Raw genomic sequence first — 18,216 nt, 5'->3', positions numbered from 1 at the left:
CTGGCTACCTACAGTAGCATGTCATGTTCCCGGGATCGGTGGCATGTGAAATCGGGTTAGCTTGGGCAGTAATTAATAATAATAAAAATGTAATTGTTGAACCAGGTGTATACCATGTTCTCGGGATCGGTGGTATGTTCCTTTGGGGAGACAAACAAAATTTTTTTTAATAAAAATTGGTTGAGCCAGGTGTATACCATGTTCTCGGGATCGGTGGTATGTTCCTTCGGTGAGACTAATGAAATAATATGTGTGTTTCTTTCAAATTCAATAAGTGGTTCAACCACAAAGTCATATTTCTGCAAATAAGAGATTTAATTCCAGTTCTTTTTGTTCTCGGGATCATGCTCTCTTTAGGAACCATTTGGCGCAGTCATCATTTAAACTTGTTGATCCTCTTTTATCATTGTAAAAGTTTAAAATGGTCATGCTTACTAGTATCTTACCGCTTTGAAGCACTCCTAACCATTAATTTTCACTAGCTAAGTCCAAAGCATGCACTGTTTAGGCATCTACTTCACTTGGTATTCTCTAGTCAGCTCACTGTTCACATTCTTGCTCTTGTCATATGCCTTTGCTTGAGGACAAGCAAAAGTTTAAGTGTGGGGGAACTTGATAAGCACATTTCATATATACAATTTTGGCATAGAAATATATTATTTATTGAGATATGACCATCAATTCTTGCTGTGAAATATTGAATATTTGCATGAAAATCATATAAAGTATCATTTACTAGTCTTTGGTCTATTTTGCAGAAATGTGCGCAAAGGCACTATAAATCTTCAAGATCCGGACTAAGTGGCTAAGAGAACGAAGAAGAGGAGGACGAATGGACTTGTGCGAGAAGAAACGAAGTAGCCAGGAGAGGATCAACTTGGGAAGAAAGAAGAAAGGAGGAGGGCCAAAGTAAAAAAAAGACAGATCAGATCATGGGGGATCAAAATCCCTAGCACGCCTCCATTCCCCATCGGGCCTGGCTACTCATCTCTCTCCCTCACCCCTCCTTCTCCACCTCCGGCCGCCGCCACAACCAGGCCGGCGTGGTGGTGCGCCCCTCACCATCACACCATCACCACCATCGCCGCCAGCCACGACCATCTCCACCACGCACCACCAGCACCACTTCCCACGAGCCGCACCTCACACCACCACTAGCACCGCACCATCTCCATCTTCGCCGCCGCGCCATCGCTCGCACGATCTCTTCTTCCCCTGCTGCTCCTCCCTTCTCCTCACATCCCTGCTGCTCTTCCTTCTTCAAATCCCCAAACTGCTGCTCCCCCTCGTCCCTACTGCTGCTACTCCACTTCCTCTGCTCCCCTTCTTCTTCTCTGAATCTCGCTGCTGCTGCTCCTCCTCTTAAAACTGTTGATGCTCCCTCTCCCACTTTCCTCGCCGCTGCTCCTTCTCTCTGTACCTCTGCTGCTGCTTCTTCTTCGCCTACCTCGCTGCTTCCCTGCTTCTTCTGAATCACTTTCTCCTTCTCCAACACTTGCTACTGTTCTCTCTCCCTCTCTGAAATTTCTATGTATTAGATGTGAGTGGGTTCCTGTGAAATTCGGACTTGTCCTTGTCTGGATGTATTATGTTGATTTGCAAGAATTAGAACAGTTTATGTGCGTGTACATGTATGTGTGTGTGTGTGTAATTTCTGTGAACATTTAGAGTGGAGACTTGATAATTGGTAATCTGATTTACTATTTCAATATATGTGAATTTTCTGTCAGTTAGTTTCCCGTGATATTCTGATTACCTATTGTGATCAATTTGTGTTGTTTGTGCTCTCTGTCAAGTGAGTTGTTTGAACATCTTTAATTGTTAGTCCCTGTGTTAGCTATGTACGTGTGAATATATATATATATGCTTGTGATGTGAAGTACTTCTGTTTTTGTCCCTTGATCTTAATTCTTCTCTTTCATACTAGTTGATGAACATATATGTGTTGCTGTCTTGTAGTTTTCCTTGTTTCTCATGTTAGCCCGTGCTAGTATTTTAGTTCCCAAAGTAAAACAAATAAAAACACCAAAAATATAGTGAGTACATTTTATTTGTCAAGGATTTTCTGGAACATAATTGCTTTACTTACGTTTGTCTACTCATCTCTCTCCCTCACCCCTCCTTCTCCACCTCCGGCCGCCGCCACAGCCAGGCCGGCGTGGTGGTGCGCCCCTCACCATCACACCATCACCACCATCACAGCCAGCCACGACCATCTCCACCACGCACCACCAGCACCACTTCCCACGAGCCGCACCTCACACCACCACCACCACCGCGCCATCTCCATCTTCGCCGCCGTGCCACCGCTCGCACGATCTCTTCTTCCCCTGCTGCTCCTCCCTTCTCCTCACGTCCCTGCTGCTCTTCCTTCTCCAAATCCCCAAACTGTTGCTCCCCCTCGTCCCTACTGCTGCTACTCCACTTCCTCTGCTCCCCTTCTTCTTCTCTGAATCTTGCTGCTGCTGCTCCTCCTCTTAAAACTGCTGCTGCTCCCTCTCCCACTTTCCTCGCTGCTGCTCCTTCTCTCTGTACCTCTGTTGCTGCTTCTTCTTCGCCTACCTCGCTGCTTCCCTGCTTCTTCTGAATCACTTTCTCCTTCTCCAACACTTGCTACTGTTCTCTCTCCCTCTCTGAAATTTCTATGTATTAGATGTGAGTGGGTTCCTGTGAAATTCGGACTTGTCCTTGTCTGGATGTATTCTGTTGATTTGCAAGAATTAGAACAGTTTATGTGCGTGTACATGTGTGTGTGTGTGTGTGTAATTTCTGTGAACATTTAGAGTGGAGACTTGATAATTGGTAATCTGATTTACTATTTCAATATATGTGAATTTTCTGTCAGTTAGTTTCCCATGATATTCTGATTACCTATTGTGATCAATTTGTGTTGTTTGTGCTCTCTGTCAAGTGAGTTGTTTGAACATCTTTAATTCTTAGTCCCTGTGTTAGCTATGTATGTGTGAATATATATATGCTTGTGATGTGAAGTACTTCTGTTCTTGTCCCTTGATCTTAATTCTTCTCTTTCATACTAGTTGCTGAACATATATGTGTTGCTGTCTTGTAGTTTTCCTTGTTTCTCATGTTAGCCTGTGCTAGTATTTTAGTTCCCAAAGTAAAACAAATAAAAACACCAAAAATATAGTGAGTACATTTTATTTGTCAAGGATTTTCTGGAACATACTTGCTTTACTTACGTTTGTCTTGCAATTTCAAAAAACCTTTCTGTCTAATCTAGCTTTAGCCAAGCACGACTGTCGTCGCCTAGTCCCTGTGGAGAACACGACACTCGCAGTTTTGGGCGTAAAAACCCCACTGTGCTTACAATTGATCACATGGCCATCGCTTCTCCATTTTCATCATCATCGTCATCCTCTTGGTATTCTTCTTGAACCACCAACCCACGAGTGGGAGTCTTCTTGGCGAAGTTGTTCTTGTTGGGAAAGGATTTGGCTTTGTCTTTTTGGATGAACTTGCCACCATTGTCTTCCCGCTTCTCGTAAGGACAATCCGCAACGAAATGGCTCACATTGCCACAGTTGAAGCAAGTTCTAACTCGTTGCTTGCCCTTGACGCCACTTGAGTTGTTCTTGTTGAAGTTGGGTCTTGTATTCTTCTTGCTCCAAAATTGTCTTGAAGCAAGGGCCATGTGCTCATGATAATCATATTTGGTGTCTTCGGGGTTGCTCTCCTTATCTTCCACTTCTTCCTCTTCTTCCATAATAACCTTGGCCTTCAAAGCAAGGTTGGGCTTCTTTGCCCTTTGAGAACGGAGGACCGCATTGTCGGCGGTCTTGTCCAAGATGCTCATTGCAACGAACTCATCCAACACTTCACTTGAGGTCATGGAGTGGAAGTCCGGTCTTTGACGAATGACGGAGGACATGGCCTTGTTGTAGGGCATCATGGCCTTGAGAAACTTGCGCTTGATCCAATTGTCATCCGTGTCCTTGCTTCCATGATCTCGGAGTGAGACCGCGAGTTTGGTCACTCTTCGAAAGAGCTCACGAGGTTCTTCATCTTCTTTCATTGCAAACTCATTGGCTTCATCTTGCACCACTTCATAGTTGGAGCGTTGAATGCTAGCACTTCCTCGATAGAGAGACTCAACACATTTCCATGCTTCTTCAGCCATGGCATGAGGTCGAAGATGAGGGAGATCTTCAGGAAGGATTGCATCTTGGATGATGAAGAGAGCACTCTCATTGAATTGATTGTCCACGGCTTCTCGAAGGGTGAAGTTGCTTGGGTCATGAGGATAGAAACCTTCTTCAATGATTCTCCAAAGGTTAGTGTTCACATGTTTTAAATGACGCTTGAAGCGATAAACCCAAGAATCAAAATCTTCATGTTTCTCATATTTAGGAGGAGGACCGGCATGATTCAAATGAGTGGAGGGGATCGGTCCTCCATAAATTTGGGGTTCCACGTGGGCAAAGATGCCGGTGCCATTTCTACCACTAGTAGAAGGACTCTTTTCACTGTTATCTTCCCCCTTGTCGGAGGTAGCATCCGTCACCTTGTTAGTGGGATCACCCACTTTCATCGGCGAGGTAGATAGTTTAAGTCCTTCTAGGAATTCAGAAAACATGCTTTTAACCTCGACTGTCATGGAGGTTTTCAATGTGTCTAAAGCCACATTGAATTCCTCATATGAGACCGAGGTTCCCCCTTCGGCCGAAGACGAGATGGGATTCACACCGGAGTGCTCCTCTGCACCGTCGTTGGTGTCAACCATACTCTTCGGACGCCAAAGTCCTTAATAAAGAGACGAGGCTCTGATACCAATTGAAATGATCGATATGGTTGACTAGAGGGGGGTGAATAGGCAACTAACAATTTTTAAGCTTTTCTTTAACAATTTAAACCTTGCAACAAAATAGGTTGTCTAGATATGCAACTACGTGGACAACCTATATGATGCAATGACAACTAGCACACAAGCAAGCAATAGATACAACACAAGTAAGCTTGCAAAAGTAAAGGCACGAAATAACCAAGAGTGGATCCGGTGAAGACGAGGATGTGTTACCGAAGTTCCTTCCTTTTAAAAGGAAGTACGTCTCCGTTAGAGCGGTGTGGAGGCACAATGCTCCTCAAGAAGCCACTAGGGCCACCGTAATCTCCTCGCGCCCTCACACAATGCGAGATGCCGTGATTCCACTATTGGTGCCCTTGAAGGCGGCGACCGAACCTTTACAAACAAGGTTGGGGAAATCTCCACAACAATTGGAGGCTCCCAACAACACCACGAAGCTCCACCACAATGGAGTATGGCTTCGAGGTGAGCTCAACCGTCTAGGGTGCTCAAACACCCAAGAGTAACAAGATCCGCTAGGGATAAGTGGGGGGAATCAAATCTCTCTTGGTGGAAGTGTAGATTGGAGCCTTGTCACCCAATCCCGAGCAAATCAACAAGTTTGATTGGCTAGGGAGAGAGATCGGGCGAAAATGGAGCTTGGAGCAACAATGGAGCTTAGAGATGGAAGAGGTAGTCAACTAGAGGTAGGAGACGCCCCGTATATAGTCATGGAAAAGATCCAACCGTTATCCACATGTTCAGCCTGCGACAAGCGGTACTACCGCTCTAGGGGCGCGGTACTACCGCGAGGCCACGCGGTACTACCGTGGAGGACCACGGTACTTCCACGGCAGCAGGAGAGGCCGGGACTTGCCTGACTTGGGTGCAGTACTACCGCTTGCGCGGTACTATCGCTCCCCCTTGCGGTACTACCACAAGGCAGGAAAGTCATTGCCTACGAAGAGCGCGGATGAAATAAATTACATCCGTGCCTACTTCCGCTGAAAATGAAACAGTGCAAAAATCTGACATGGTACTACCATGCACGAGGCGCGGTACTACCGTAGCGTCGCGGATGTAAAAAATTACATCCGCTCCTACTACCGTGACGCAGCGGTACTAGGTATGAGGACCACGATACTACGACTTCGGGGGAGCGGTACTACCGTGGCACCCCGCGGTACTACCGCGCAGGACGTGCGGTACTACCGTGGGGGCGCGGATGTAAAAAATTACATCCTCCCCCACTACCGTACCGGAGCGGCACTAGGCCTGGGAGCCACGGTACTAAGGCTCCAGAGGAGCGGTACTATCGTGACCCCGGCGGTACTACCACAGGTGCTTGCGGTACTACCGCTCCTTAGAGCAGTACTACCGCAAGTACAGCAGTAGCCGTCAGATTTAGGCACAACTAGGATAACGGAGAGATGCTCCAAAGTGCAAGGAAAGGTAGGACAAGTGTACGTGTTGATTCCACCCAAACCTTTCCGACGCGGACCCCCTCTTAATAGTATGGCTCTCCTATGACTCAAATCCACCAAAGAGAAACATAGAACAACGCCGTCTTCAATAGTCTCCGAGGGGCACCGAATCGTCTCGTGCCTAGTGATGAAGTATCTGAGAAACTCAAGGCACACGATTAGTCTGCAAAAGCATTGTCATCAATCACCAAAACACTTAAGGGATAAAAATGCCCTTACAGATGGCAAAACAAAATTAGACATCTGCGCCAGTTTTTGAGAGGCTGGGCCAAACACCAAAGTGGTTTATATAAAGTGGAAAAGGAAAGATTGATAAGAACTATTAATGAACTTGATGTGAAAGTAGAATCGATCCTTCTTAATACTTCTGAGAGAGATATTAAGAATGAGGCCGAGAAGAAGTTGCAAACCCTCATGAGAGAAGAGGAGATGAAATGGGCGCTTAGAGCAAAAGTGTCTAAAATCGTCCAAGGGGGTGATAATTAATACATAATTCTTTCACATGATTGCTAATGGGAAGCATATGAAGAAAAAGATAATGCGACTAGAAAAAGACGAGGGTACAATTGTAGGACAAGAGAATCTGAAACTATACATTTCTGAATATTGCAAGAAACTTTTCGGAGCATCCGAAGAAAGTTTTGTCTCTCTTGATGAGAATGTGACCGGGGACATACCACACCTCAACTTAGAAGAGAATGAAGTGTTGTCTACCCCGTTCACTGAGAAAGAGGTGTTCGATGCCATAACACAAATGAAACATAATAAAGCGCCCGGGCCAGACGGGTTCCCGGCCGAATTCTATCAAAGATGTTGGCATATCATAAAGAGTGATCTCATGCCTAGCTATGTTCCATGACTTATTTGAAGGCCACCTAAATTTGTTTCACCTCAATTTTGGAACAATAACGTTGTTGCCAAAGAAGGTGGAAGTCGTTCGTATTGAGCAGTTTAGACCAATATGTCTTCTTAATGTAAGCTTTAAGATCTTTACAAAGGTTGGCACGAATAGGACGCAGGTTGCACATTCGGTTGTGCAACCCACTCAAACTGCTTTCATGCCAGGACGACAAATCCTAGAAGGGGTGGTAGTCCTACATGAAACGTTGCACGAAATCCACTCGAAGAAACTCGATGGGGTTGTCTTCAAAGTGGATTTTGAAAAGGCGTATGATAAGGTCAAATGGCCCTTCCTACAACAAGCCTTACGTATGAAGGGGTTCAATGATACCTGGAGGTCTCAAGTGGATTCATTCATACAGAAAGGTATTGTCGGGATAAAGGTCAATGATGACACCGGTCATTATTTCCAGACTCGTAAGGGACTAAGACAGGGAGACTCCATGTCTCCTGTGTTGTTTAATATCATAGTGGATATGTTGGCAGTACTTATTAGTCGGGCTAAAGAGAGTGGCCAAGTAGGAGGTCTCGTTCCCCATCTTGTAGAGGGGGGCGTCTTCGTCTTACAATACACGGATGATATTATTATTTTCATGGAACACGATCTTGCAAAAGCTAGGAATATGAAGCTTATTTTATGCCTTTTCGAGCAATTGTCCGGACCCAAAATCAATTTCAATAAAAGCGAATTGTTCTACTTTGGGGGAGCTAAAGAAGAACATGATAATTACAAAAGCTTATTCGGTTGTGAAATGGGATCCCTACCTTTTAGTAATCTAGGGATCCCAATTCACCATAGACGGTTAACGAACAAAGAATGGAAATGTATAGAAGATAGCTTTGAAAAAAATGAGCTGCTAGAAGGGCAAGCTCATGTCTTACGGAGGAAGGCTAGTGTTGATTAACTCGGTTTTGACGAGTTTGCCAATGTTCCTCCTATCTTTCTTTGGAGTACCTGTAGGGGTACGGAAAAGATTGGACTTTTACAGATCCAGTTTCTTCTGGCAAAGCGACGAGGCCAAGAAGAAATATAGACTGGCTAGATGGGATATTATGTGTAGGCCCAAAGACCAGGGCGGGTTAGGGATCGAGAATTTAGAGGTAAAGCACAGATGTTTGCTTAGCAAATGGTTATACAGATTATCGATGGAGGCCGAAGGCATGTGGGTACAAATTTCGCGGAATAAATACCTGCATACAAAGACTTTGGCCCAGGTGAATGCAAGACCAACAGACTCACCCTTTTGGAAAGGGTTAATGAAGACAAAAGTAACTTTCTTTCAGCGGGTGAAGTTCCTAATTGGTATTGGTACTTCTACTAGGTTCTGGGAGGACACTTGGCTAGGGGAGATGCTCCTGGCCTTACAATACCCCTCTCTATATGATATTGTGCAATGTAAGGAAGATTATGTCGCCACAATATTAAACTCAGTACCACTTAATATCCAATTTAGGAGATCTCTTGTAGGGGAACGTTGAAATGCTTGGTTACACCTGGTACGTAGGTTGATGGATGTTCAACTTTCAGATCAGGCGGATACAATTAGTTGGAGGTTAACCATGAATGGAATATTCTCTGCCAAATCCATGTATTTGGACTTAATTGATTCCGGGCCATTGTCGAGGTCTTTGCACATATGGAAGATTAAAGTTCCACTCCGCATCAAGATCTTTATGTGGTTTGTCCACAAAGGAGTCATCTTGACCAAAGATAATCTGATGAAAAAAAATTGGGTCGGCCAATCTAGATGTTGTTTTTGTGATCAAAACGAGACAATTAAACACCTCTTTCTTGAATGTCCACTTGCAAAATTGTTATAGCGATCCATTAATCCTCCAATGAGTATAAACACGCTATTTGGGACGTGGCTTAATGAAGTAGACATACACACAACTAAACATATTCGCATAGGGATATGTGCACTATTATGGGCTATATGGAACACTCGAAATGATATGATTTTTAATGGGACAAAATCACTATTTTTTTCCAGGTTATCTACAGAGCTACAACCTGGATCCGTATGTGATCGTTACTCACACATGCATACTACAGGGAGATTATGGTTATTGGGTGCAGCCGATTGCAGAGCTAGCATGCGCTATCTTCAGCCGATTTGGATGGCGAGCTAATAATAGGCTAGGTGTGTAAGCATCGTAGCCTGTTTTGTATAGCCGGATGTGGCGCTTTCTCGCCGGATGTGGCGTTTTACAAATTTGTTTATCTTTCGGATTTTGAGTTTTCGTGGATCTTAAGACCTTGTTTTGATTTTAATAATATGGCTGCATGCATCGATTGATACAGAGGCCGGTGGTAAGCCTCCTTTTTAAAAAACAGGCCCCTCGGGCGGCTTGCCGCACTGCTGGGTAACCACACGGATCCCATACGTCAGTCTAGTGTGCTGGACGCGCCTGAGCATATCCGTGCCTCCTCATATCCTTTCCAGATTTGGGCCGGATAGCGCATCAGCCGGACGTATATGGTCGGATTGAGAAGTCTGGCTGGGTCAAGTTTTTGTGACCAGCCACGGACCGGGCTGTCCGTCTGAATATATAGAGGGCATATGAGAAGGCCGGTTGTAGATCGAAAACTCATTGGCGTGGATGAGCTCGCGTGGTCACGTTATCACGAGCCGTCCACTCGTTCTACGATATGAGACGTACGCTGTATTGCTTGGCATTTACGTCGCCTCATTTAATGCCTATTGTGGACGGGAGGAGGCGACGTTGTGCCGATGTTGCAAACGGCACGGAACGCCCGTTGTGGGTTGTAGACGGGCTGGGATCGGCCACCAACTGCATTTTACTCCACCTGTCGCTCTCTCATGGCCGCTCAGTCTCTGCCAAACGATTGCCAAAAAATGATAAATATTCGGCGAGCATACTGGTCTCAATGAGCTACTACCACCTGGGGTAAAAACAAAAAGTTGATGACGAATCCAAAAAATATGTTTTTTCTCTATTCTATATTAGTTTACAGAGAGAGAAGTAAAATACAGCCGCGCCAAGTTTGTCAAATATGCATGAGTATCTCTGAGATCACAGATTCACAGGCATATACGGAACTGGCTGAATCAACACCTTGTACCGATTAAAAGGTTTTCATAAATAAATGATCTGAAAAAAAAGAGGTTCGTCGATCAGCATTCGAGTGCGTTGCTCTTCATACACAATATAGCTAACAAGTCATTTAGAAGATCCACGTACTTACTAGTTCCATCCTAACAAAAAGTACTCCCTCCATAATGAAATATAAAACCGTTTAGATCACTAAACATACCGTCCAAACCCTCACAAGGTGATGAACAATTTGCACACTACATAAGCATTGGCGATAACACCCATTCATGGTCTTCTAGGGCAGCCCGTAACAAATTTTCAGACACAATTTCTGTGCTCGTCATGCAAACAAAATACCTCGAAAACAGCTGTTTGCCGAAAAGTGGCCAAGTTTTTCTGCAGATTTCAGAGCCAAAACAGCATGCAAGCTCTAGCTGCGAAAGTTCTCATCCGACAAATTTATGAAAGAAGTAAGAAAGTTAAACAGACTATGAACCTTTCGTCAATGGCCACATCATCTTATCTCCATCGCACTGCCTGATTGCATGAAGCATACACATCCCAGACTCGTCACTGCAAAAAAGGGCAAGACAACATTTGAATCTTCGTCAGGTCTCTAGAAGTAAAACTTATGAGATACACAGGTGTGAGATAAAAATGCCCATTTACCTAGTGAAAACATCGCGTTTTATCTGTCAGGCCCCTTATCTGAAAATCGACAACAACCCATCTTCAGTTAATTGCAGGTTATCGCTTCAGCTGTTGATTCAAACTCCACTGTCCGATTCACATCCAATGACGCTGGCCTCCACTACCGCTTCGCGCCAGAGACAGCTGCTGAGAGACATTGATCTTCCATGAACGGCAGCCATCACGTCAAGGGTCGCTGTTGATTGTCCAGCAACTTCACCTGCTCTCCTTTTACCTTTCAGATTACTTTCTGTTTTGTAATGGCTATAAAGCCAAGATTTGGATATCGGTAGAGGCATCTAGAATTGTAATAGGGTTAAACCCCAGCCACCATGACCCGTCTGGATCAACCTGTTCGTCTTTGAGTGCTACAAACCCTAAGCAAAGTTTTGCAACTTCCTTTCTGTTCTTGATGTTTATCTGAATTTGAGTGTAGTTGGGCCATCATCTAGCTCAGCTTAACATTATCTTGAGGAATCTACCCTTCCATCTGTCAGCTGGACAATGCCATTTCGCAAAGAACTCACTATAGGCAGCTGAATAATGCCGAGTGAATCTGTGAGACAGCCTCATGGTGGATCATATGCCGCTGCACTCCTCCAACAACTTGAGCGCACAATGAGTCCAGAACATGAATCTCCTTCAGCATATCCCACATGTATGCAACCCATCCATGATCTAGAATGACAGAAACAAAAAACTGCAAAAATAAACCTTGTATCAGTCTTTCATCATGAGAAAATAAACTATGTACTGAAGACAACAACACCAGCTCATACCATCTGGTATCCTGTGATATCATGACTTGTATGTGCAAGTTTTAAGTTGTACGGGCTTGCCTCCGACTCCCGTCCCGTGTCGCTCCCGAGCGAGCGACCCAGGAGTAACCTAGCACCGCCACCAGCAGCCTCCCCCCCTCCACCTCCCCGGCCAGCACCTCTACGTCGCTGCCGGCTGGAGCCGCGGCAGCGGCGGCGGCCTCCTACTCGAGAGCCGTCGGCCTACTTCATGCTGCTCGTCTAGAGGCGACAGATCCCGGCGGCGCGGCGCGGGGCTGCCCTGCTTCGGCGACGGCGGATCCGGACGACGTGGCCTCACCTCCGCGGGGCAGTGGCGGATCCGGAGTGACCCATCGCCTCCCGCCTCCGCCATCGCCATAGCTCTGAGTTGCTCGCCTCGTGCGGCGACTCAAGAGATAGATTTTTCTTACTCAAGAGTACTAAAGCGTCGGAGACGTGGGAGGTGGGGGATGGAAGTGGACCCACGAAGTCATGGATGCTTATCCAGAAAAACGAGACCGCTCGGAACCCCTGGTTCCTCAGCGATTTGCGATTCCTGGCCGTCCGATCGAGTTGCTTGATTGATTTTCGGCCGTCGGATCGACCCCTGGAGCGACCTCGTCCGTCGGATCGAAACCCGCACCCCCCGTAGCACGCTCGAATCCCGCACGACCCTTACATTTCACATTTATTTTAGTTTAATCCCCTTACAGATAAGGGGCCTGGCAGATAAAACGATTCCTGGCCGTCCGATGGACTTGCTCAATTCGTTTCTGGCCGTCGGATCGACCCTTGGAGTGACCGCGGCCGTCAGATCGAAACCCGCCCCCCCGTAGCACGTTCGAAGCCCGCACGACCCCGCTCCCTTCGCCTGCCCGCAGCGCACGCCCCCGCTCCGTTCACCTGGCCGCGGCTCGCTGATCGGTGGGGTCCCGTCTGGTGGGCCCCGATCGTCAGCGAGCGGGTGTGCGGGTGCGCCTGTACGCGTCCCGTGCCGCGCGCGCTGGTGGAAATATCCCGTGCCACCGCACGGGAATACTGCCCCCCCGCCGAGGGCTTTTTCGACTTTGCGCGTCGAGGCTGCTTGCGTGGTGGACGGTGGTTGGCTTCGTGCGGGTGGCTCGCTTCTCATTCGCCCCCTCTCTCTGTCGCCCCCGATTGAACCCAAGCCGCCGCTCGCCGCTGGCCGTCCTCCTCGACCAGAGAGGGAGGGCGCCGCCATCGCCACCAGTCCACCATGGCCTCCTCCTCCTCGCTTCGGATCCCCGCACCAACCCACCACCCCGCCGAAGAGGGCGCGTCCGCGGCGGCTGCCCTTCCACGCCGTCTCCGTCCGCCCCCGCCGCTCCGCAGTCTCCTCCGCCTCCGCCGCATCCTCCCCGCAGCAGCCGCCGGCACTGGGCGACGGCGACGACGCCAACAGGCCCACCGGCGTGCCCGTGCCCGAGCCCTTCTCCCGCGACGCCGCTATCGCGCTGCCTCGTAAGCCAAACATCTCGCTCTCGCTTCTTGGGATGATTCGTCTGCTGCTCGTTTTGTCTGACTGTCTGCGAATCCCTGAATGCAGGGCCGTTGACAAGCGCGGATCTGATGGGGCAGGCCAGGGGGAAGGCCTCAGGTTCGCTTACCAGGTCCATTTTTTTCTCCTCTCTTCTTCTGAGATACACTGACGATAATCATGGTGATGAATGATTCTGACGATGATGCAACGCAACTCTGACCAACCAATCTTAGGGGTGCCCGGGCGCCACGGATCTGCAGGTCGACCCTTGTCCTCCTCTCCGCTCCTCTTATGGGGAGTGGCCAATGAGTGCCTTTTTTATGTCTTGCTCCTGGTAGAGAGTAAGACTATTATTCTCTCTGTGCACTTAATTTTGGTTGTTTCCTTGCCTTCATTGCTTGTTTTTTACTGGTGTATAAATATGTGCCTTTTCCTCCTGATAGGGCCTAGGATTGCTGCTTTTGTTCCTTTCCTTGCTTTATTTGTTTGCTTCTATATTTTGTCCATGGTCTTAGTAGCAGCCTATTGAATCATTTTGTTTTCTTGTATGCCTTTGTTGTGTTGCTGAGGCTAACAAACAAAGCAATGTCATGCATCTGGTGCAAGCCAATTATTATAGTCTGCCATGCAGCTAGGGTGGACATGTTTTTTGGAAGGTGTGGTTCATTATAAGATATGAGTTCTGTCCATGTTGCATTCATTGTCCTTCTTTTGTTTATTTACTGTCTCACATGTGTAATTTAGCTCTTACTTTGTCAGAGCGGGGATGGAAAGGAAGATGTTATTATCAAGGGAGCCTGAAGAGCGAAGCTAGAAGCAGGTGAGCTATCCATACCAATGAGTTGAAATTTGCACATGGGGTCCTCGTCGTGTTTGGCCAGAATTCAGTCCATTTTCTCATCAGTGTTTTCTTTTATGGATTCACACAAGAAGTTCTTCATCTATATGAAACCTATATTTCGACAGTAGCAATTTGAGAAAGATCTTATGGGTGCAAACCTAGAGGAATACAAGCCATGTAGGCACGTACAGCTAGAAGCATTGTCACAAATATGATCATTTTAGTAATTTACCATGTAAATAGTACTACCATGCTATCTCTAGCCAAACAACTTGATCAATGCACGAGGAACTCAAATTTCACATTTATTTTAGTTTAATCCCCTTACATTTATTGGAAATATGCCCTAGAGGCAATAATAAAAGGATTATTATTATATTTCCTTGTTCATGATAATTGTCTTTATTCATGCTATAATTGTATTATTCGGAAATCGTAATACACGTGTGAATACATAGACCATAATATGTCCCTAGTAAGCCTCTAGTTGACTAGCTCGTTGATCAACATATACTCATGGTTTCCTGACTATGGACATTAGATGTCGTTGATAACGGGATCACATCATTAGGAGATTGATGTGATGAACAAGACCCAATCCTAAGCATAGCACAAGATCGTGTAGTTCGTTTTGCTAGAGCTTTTCCAATGTCAAGTATCTTTTCCTTAGACCACGAGATTGTGTAGCTCCCGGATACCGTAGGAGTGCTTTGGGTGTACCAAACGTCACAACGTAATTGGGTGACTATAAAGGTGCACTACAGGTATCTTCGAAAGTGTCTGTTGGGTTGACACGGATCGAGACTGGGTTTTGTCACTCCGTATGACGGAGAGGTGTCTCTGGGCCCACTCGGTAATGCATCATCATAATGAGCTCAAAGTGATCAAGTGTTTGGTCACGGGATCATGCATTACGGTACGAGTAAAGTGACTTGTCGGTAACGAGACTGAACGAGGTATTGGGATACCGACGATCGAGTCTCGGGCAAGTAACGTACCGTTTGACAAAGAGAATTGTATACGGGGTTGATTGAATCCTCGACATCGTGGTTCATCCGATGACATCATCGAGGAGCATGTGGGAGCCAACATGGGTATCCAGATCCTGCTGTTGGTTATTGATCGGAGAGCCGTCTCGGTCATGTCTGCGTGTCTCCCGAACCCGTAGGGTCTACACACTTAAGGTTCGGTGACGCTAGGGTTATTAGGAAGACTTGTATGTGATTACCGAATGTTGTTTGGAGTCCCGGATGATATCTCGGACGTCACGAGGAGTTCCAGAATGGTCCGAAGGTGAAGATTTATATATGGGAAGTTGTCATACGGTCATCGGAAGGTTTCGAGGGCATATCGGTATTGTACCGGGGCCACCGAAGGGGTTCCGGGGGTCCATCGGGAGGGGCCACCTCTCTCGGTGGGCTTCATGGGCCGTAGTGGGCAGGGGAACCAGCCCAGGAGGGCTGGGCGCCCCCCCCTTGGGCCCTTGCGCCTAGGGTTGGGGGGGGGCCCTAAAGGGGGCGCCCCCCCTTTGCTTGGGGGGCAAGCCCCCTCCCTGGCCGCCGCCCCCCCTCTAGATCTCATCTAGAGGGGGCCGGCCCCCTTTCCCCTTCCTCTATAAATAGAGGGGCGAGGGGAGGGCTGCACACCTGATCCAAGGCGCAGCCCCTCCCCTCCCCAACACCTCTCCTCCTCCGTTAAGTGCTTAGCGAAGCCCTGTCGGAGTACTGCCTCTCCACCACCACCACGCCGTCGTGCTGCTGCTGGAGTCTTCTTCCTCAACCTCTCCTTCCCCCTTGCTGGATCAAGGAGGAGACGTCATCCGCTCCGTACGTGTGTTGAACGCGGAGGTGCTGTCCGTTCAGCACTTGGTCATCGGTGATTTGGATCACGGTGAGTACGACTCCATCACCCCCTTTCTCTTGAAAGCTTCCGCTCACGATCTACAAAGGTATGTAGATGCACTCCTATCACTCGTTGCTTAGATGAACTCATAGATGGATCTTGGTGAAACCGTAGAATTTTTTTTATTTTCTGCAACGTTCCCCAACAGTGGCATCATGAGCTAGGTCTATGCGTAGTTCTCTATTGCACGAGTAGAACACAAATTTGTTGTGGGCGTAGATCTTGTCAACTTGCTTGCCGCTACCAGTTTTTTCTTGCTTCAGCGGTATTGTGGGATGAAGCGGTCCGGACCGACCTTACACGTACGCTTACGTGAGACAGGTTCCACCGAGTGACATGCACTAGTTGCATAAGGCGGCTAGCGGGTGTTTGTCTCTCCTACTTTAGTTGGAGCGGATTCGACGAAAAGGGTCCTTATGAAGGGTAAATAGAAGTTGACAAAATCACGTTGTGGTTATTCGTAGGTAAGAAAACGTTCTTGTTAGAACCCAATTGCAGCCACGTAAAAGATGCAACAACAATTAGAGGATGTCTAACTTGTTTTTGCAGCAATTGTTATGTGATGTGATATGGCCAGAAGTTGTGATGAATGATGAATGATATATTGTGATGTATGAGATCATGTTCTTGTAATAGGAATCACGACTTGCCTGTCGATGAGTATGACAACCGGCAGGAGCCATAGGAGTTGTCTTTATTTTTGTATGACCTGCGTGTCATTGAAGAACGCCATGTAAATTACTTTACTTTATTGCTAAACGCATTAGCCATAGAAGTAGAAGTAGTCGTTGGCGTGACAACTTCATGAAGACACAATGATGGAGATCATGATGATGGAGATCATAGTGTCATGCCGGTGACAAAGATGATCATGGAGCCCCGAAGATGGAGATCGAAGGAGCTATATGATATTCGCCATATCATGTCACTACTTTATATAATTGCATGTGATGTTTATTATGTTTTATGCATCTTGTTTACTTAGAACGGCGGTAGTAAATAAGATGATCCCTTATAATAATTTCAAGAAAGTGTTCCCTCTAACTGTGCACCATTGCTAAAGTTCGTCGTTTCGAAGCACCACGTGATGATCGGGTGTGATAGATCCTTACGTTCACATACAACGGGTGTAAGACAGTTTTACACATGCAAAACACTTAGGGTTAACTTGACGAGCCTAGCATGTACAGACATGGCCTTGAAACACAAGAGACCGAAAGGTCGAACATGAGTCGTATGGAAGATACGATCAACATGGAGATGTTCACCGATGATGACTAGTCTGTCTCACGTGATGATCGGACACGGTCTAGTCGACTCGGATCGTGTAACACTTAGATGACTAGAGGGATGTCTAATCTAAGTGGGAGTTCATTAAATAATTTGATTAGATGAACTTAATTATCATGAACTTAGTCTAAAACTTTTGCAAAATATGTCTTGTAGATCAAATGGCCAACGCTCATGTCAACATGAACTTCAATGCGTTCCTAGAGAAAACCAAGCTGAAAGATGATGGCAGCAACTATTCGGACTGGGTCCGGAACCTGAGGATCATCCTCATAGTAGCCAAGAAAGCATAATTCCTAGATGAATCGCTAGGTGAAGCACCCATCCCAGAGAACCAAGACGTTATGAACACTTGGCAGTCACGTGCTGATGATTACTCCCTCGTTTAGTTCGGCATGCTTTACAGCTTAGAACCGGGGCTCCAAAAGCGTTTTGAGAAACACGGAGCATATGAGATGTTCAAGGAGCTGAAAATGGTTTTTCAAGCTCATGCCCGGGTCGAGAGATATGAAGTCTTCGACAAGTTGTATAGTTGTAAGATGGAGGAAAACAGTTCTGTCAGTGAGCACATACTCAAAATGTCTGGGTTGCACAACCGCCTGTCCCAGCTGGAGATCAACCTCTCGGACGAGGCGGTCATTGACAGAATCCTTCAGTCGCTCCCACCGAGCTACAAGAGCTTTGTGTTGAACTACAATATGCAGGGGATGGTGAAGACCATTCCTGAAGTATTTTCAATGCTGAAGTCAGCAGAGGTTGAAATCAAGAAAGAACATCAAGTTATGATGGTCAATAAGACCACTAAGTTCAAGAAGGGCAAGGGTAAGAAGAACTTCAAGAAGGACGGCAAAGATGTTGCCGCGCCCGGTAAGCCAGTTGCCGGGAAGAAGTCAAAGAATGGACCCAAGCCTGAGACTGAGTGCTTTTATTGCAAGGGGAAGGGTCACTGGAAGCGGAACTGCCCCAAA

The 18,216-nt window shown here is 46.7% G+C and overlaps 1 protein-coding gene and 1 long non-coding RNA gene across 2 annotated transcripts; one reads left to right on the top strand and one right to left on the bottom strand.

The window, feature by feature from the left end:
• Positions 1–10,285: 10,285 nt before the first annotated feature.
• Positions 10,286–11,841, bottom strand: LOC119309372. Its single transcript, XR_005150494.1, has 3 exons — positions 11,715–11,841; positions 10,915–11,635; positions 10,286–10,818 (listed from the first exon to the last, which is right to left on the bottom strand). It is a non-coding gene; the product is annotated as an uncharacterized LOC119309372 (long non-coding RNA).
• A 625-nt stretch (positions 11,842–12,466) lies between these two features.
• Positions 12,467–14,449, top strand: LOC119350653 (formin-like protein 5). Its single transcript, XM_037618377.1, has 5 exons — positions 12,467–12,523; positions 12,794–13,196; positions 13,282–13,332; positions 13,449–13,475; positions 13,975–14,449. The coding sequence occupies exons 1-5, from the start codon at positions 12,467–12,469 to the stop codon at positions 14,037–14,039; spliced, it is 603 nt and encodes a 200-aa protein (XP_037474274.1). The 3' UTR covers positions 14,040–14,449.
• Positions 14,450–18,216: the final 3,767 nt, after the last annotated feature.

The sequence above is a fragment of the Triticum dicoccoides genome, chromosome 1B, assembly GCF_002162155.2.
Source record: "Triticum dicoccoides isolate Atlit2015 ecotype Zavitan chromosome 1B, WEW_v2.0, whole genome shotgun sequence".
Taxonomy (NCBI): Eukaryota; Viridiplantae; Streptophyta; class Magnoliopsida; order Poales; family Poaceae; genus Triticum; species Triticum dicoccoides.
Note: the sequence above shows the minus strand (reverse complement) of the source record. Positions and strands in the feature narration are given on the sequence as shown.